The sequence below is a fragment of the Galeopterus variegatus genome, unplaced genomic scaffold, assembly GCF_000696425.1.
Source record: "Galeopterus variegatus unplaced genomic scaffold, G_variegatus-3.0.2 Scaffold2413, whole genome shotgun sequence".
In the NCBI taxonomy this organism is placed as follows: domain Eukaryota; kingdom Metazoa; phylum Chordata; class Mammalia; order Dermoptera; family Cynocephalidae; genus Galeopterus; species Galeopterus variegatus.
In genome coordinates this window covers 284,003-287,842 of record NW_007728524.1, presented here as the reverse complement: position 1 = coordinate 287,842, position 3,840 = coordinate 284,003, and the positions used below count along the sequence as shown (strand labels likewise).

The window sequence follows — 3,840 nt, the reverse complement described above, 5'->3', positions numbered from 1 at the left end:
CGAAGAATTATTTTTCCTTCTTTGGTAGGACATGGCCACTAGGAAGAGTGAGCTATTGGCTTTACTGATGTACTATCCTGGATTCATGGCATTGTGCTGTCTTTGCGGCATCACCTTGATTTCGCATAATTAGGGTATTGTTATTTCAACCTCTGCATTCCATGAGGGACAGAAAGGAACCCATAACCTATAAACCAAGTTCCCTTCTATAGCAGATATTGTGAGAGCAAGCTTCCACTGTAACAAAAATCTAGGTTAAAATCTCTATACTTTTTAGTCTTTCTTACTCTAATTTAAGTTCATTGGTAATTCAATTTTATATTTTATAACTTAACTTTCAACATAAAGTCTTATCTATGCCCAAAGCAAAATACCTGGCTTTCTCCCTATTCTGTATCCTTGGTTATGAACTATAAAATGAGGTGAGCTACTTCATAGGTGTCACAAGAGAGAGAAACGCAGTCACTACAAAAAGATGTTACTACGTTCTTTCCAATATCCTCCTTATAAATCAACGGTAAATAATAAAGATCATAACAAAGTCAGCTTACATGGGCTTTAACTCCCCAGAAGGAATGCTGCATGACTCACCAGTTGCTGATTTATTTTCACTTTATGGCAGGATAAAAGTATCAATTGGCCATGCCGTATTGAAAAACCACAGGCAGACCTTGGTGGGCTCTTGTATTGAATGGTGTGCAGTCGTGAGATATTCGTATTTTTGCACTAACCCCTCTTTGAAAGCTAATGCAGTGCGGTCTTACCATTTTTGCAGACAGGACAACATTGTTCTGGTTCATAGACTGGGTTGACACATTCAGGAACTGCGCAGTCTGCTACAACACAGTGAACTTCATTGCTGGGCTCACAGCGACACCATTCACATGGAGAGGGCTAGGAACAAATCTAAAATTAGCCCCTTTTCTCCTATAACTTAATGCTTGCACATTCATATGCTGTCAGAAGACAAAACATCAGTGCTTATATTGGCTTTACTGCATTAACTCCATTTACCATGTGTGTGATCATTCTCCCCCGAATGGAAGGCAACCCAGACATCTCAGCCATGGTGGGGTGTGATGTGTAGGTCAGGCCGCCTTGAACAACTAGGGCACCCGTGTAACGATCTTTCCTACGTTTTCTTTTCCTACTTTTCTATTTCCAGAGAAATATTTGGACAACTAATGTCATCTCCTGGTTTGGTTTCTAGATGAACCGATTGCTCTGCCTTCCTCTGGTAAACAGGATTGATACTGGAACATTTGAAACAATTTTTACTATTTGTCATTTTTTTCTTCCTGAGAAAAAGGAGGATTACTGAAAAACAAGAAAATGGTAAGCGGACATCTTTACCCTTTGTGTGAACTCTTTTTCAAACTAACCTAGACTCTAAGTGGCATTTTTCAACGTGAATTTTAGAGGAGATGCATTTGGGATCCAAACATCCAGGTACTGACTCTTGAAAGATTTAGTGAATACCTTTCATCTTGCCTGTTTGCTTTTATGAATGACTAAAATTGATTGACTTAAAAAGCCACTACTTAAGTAAAAGTCAAAACTCTAAAAATGGCATTGAAAAGGGATTAATTAAGAGGAAGAATAAAAAAGTAGAAAAGAATCTGTCATCACTGTACTTACTGACAGAGAGTGAGTTTGGAACTTTCTTTCTTTTCTAAGAACTGCCTATGCCACAAATAATCTAAAGCAGTGGCCACTCTGTGACTTTCCTCTCCTTTACAAGTTCCTCCTTTAGTAGAGACATTCTCATGAAACTGAGGCTTAGAATTCTGGAATGAAAACTTGGAGTCTTAGAAGTCATACAGTGTCTATACTTCTCAAATCAGGCTATTTGTTCTTGGAAAGTTCTGTCTCCAACCTGGTGTTACATTTCCTCACTTGCAAATATTGATAATCAGAGCCTTCTTCCCTTGTTTTGGCTACTGTCCAGACCCCTGTCAGTTCTCTTTTATTCCTGGATCTCACAACTGGGTAACATCAACACTTCTTGACTCAGGCAGTCTGTGGGGGTGGAAACATTTCAACTAATTATTTTTTAAATTCATTTTGTCTTTGCTTTCTGCTTGAAGAATGATAGTCTAACTTTAATTATTTTATTTTTAAATTTAGTGTAAATAAGAGAATTAGCCATAGAATCTGTGGTAAAGTATTGCTATTTCTTAAACTGTTCTATAAGTTTTTAAAGGGATCAGTTAAGTTGTTTGCCATGTGGTGAGTTGTGTTTAAGCATTTCAGAGGAATCTACTATCCCAAGGGTTGAGATATTCCTGAAGTTTCTCAACGATTTGATGAAGAAAATTTTGAATAAGGAAACAGTGTAAGAGATGTAAACTCTTGATGATATACTGCTCTTTATTTTGCAAGCACCATTGTGATAATTCCCAAGCAAACTTGTCTGGTGTACCCCTTTCCTTGGTTAACTACAAAGCAGTATTTTCACACAACCTTCTAAAGTTCAGCAAAGACTTGAGCTGTATTCGTTGCTAATGTTTGAGATAAAGGAGCCGCTAATATAATCCCTTCTATACCCTCCCCTTCCACAGCTGGGTGGTTTGTTCTTGCTGGTTCTCTTATTGCTTTAGGAAAAGCTGGTCTGTGCAATTCTAGTGGACTGATTCTGGGAATAAAAATCTTAAAGCGACCATAAACATTCCAATGCAAAATGTTTACTTTGAAGTAACTGTACCCTTTGAGAAAGACTTGTTGAACTATGAGATTCCCAACACAGACTGATGAAAAACACCCTTCTAATTTAAACTATGTGTTTGAACATTTTTAGCTACTGGGCACTGTGCTAAGCAGTTTACCTATATCAACTTACTTATTTCTTATAATAACTCTATTAAGGGAAATTTGTTTTTATCTCCATCTGACAGATGAGGAAATAGGCTGAGAGGTTCAGTGGCTTTCCCAGGTCCTATTGTTAAGTAAGGGGCCAAGGCAAGATTTGAATCCTGGCATCCTAACCACTGTACTGTGCTGCCACTTGCTACAAGAATCACCATTTTATGTACCTCTATCTGAATAGTTGATTTTCCAATGTTTAGTACACTTGTCCATGCAGACCAGATCCACAGGAACCATTAACAACTGAATAGGTTTATAGTGGGTAGATACTTCCTCCTAAGAAAGAGAATTTCACTAACTTGGGTATTTTGAGCATAAAGAGATTATTACAGAACCTTAGAGCTTTTTAACCTTCTGCAAAGGTAAGTAAGAAAATTGTAGTAAGTGGTTTAGGTTGCTGTGAGGTTCACATTCTCAGGGACACTGGCATTCTCAAGCCTTGGAGCCTGGTAACTACATCTGCAGGAGTCAGGGAGAAGCAGTAACAGATAATGTTCCAGTAAAGAGCAAAATCGGTAGAGGCTAGATGTGTGTACATGGGTTGGCACTGGAATCCTGAGGAACACTCTGAGGGAGAGCTAAGACCACAAGGTGATAAAAGTATATCTGACATTTTGAAGGGGTTTTGAATAATGAGAAACATAAATCAGAAAAAATACAAATACCACCCTAACTACTGGTGGCTTCTAATCTTGCCCGGAACCTGGCTTTATGTACTGTGCTCTGTGCCTTCCTGGACCAGAATCCCTTATCATAGCACATTATGCCTTCTTTTGTCTTTATTAAATGTTTTTTTTTCAAATATTCTGTCTCAATTTCAGTTCATTTCTTCACATCTCAAGCCTCACGTTCCCTTCCTGGACCAGAATCCCTTATCATAGCACATTATGCCTTCTTTTGTCTTTATTAAATGTTTTTTTTTTCAAATATTCTGTCTCAATTTCAGTTCATTTCTTCACATCTCAAGCCTCACGT

At 38.0% G+C, this 3,840-nt stretch overlaps 1 protein-coding gene across 1 annotated transcript in view; it reads right to left on the bottom strand.

Moving 5' to 3' along the window:
* Positions 1–744: 744 nt before the first annotated feature.
* The window catches only part of VWC2L (von Willebrand factor C domain containing protein 2-like), a 25,948-nt gene continuing 22,852 nt past the window's right edge, over positions 745–3,840 (bottom strand). The window contains exon 3 of the mRNA XM_008581631.1: positions 745–894. Coding sequence (XP_008579853.1) covers positions 745–894 — 150 coding nt within the window. The remainder of the gene's footprint in view (positions 895–3,840) is intronic.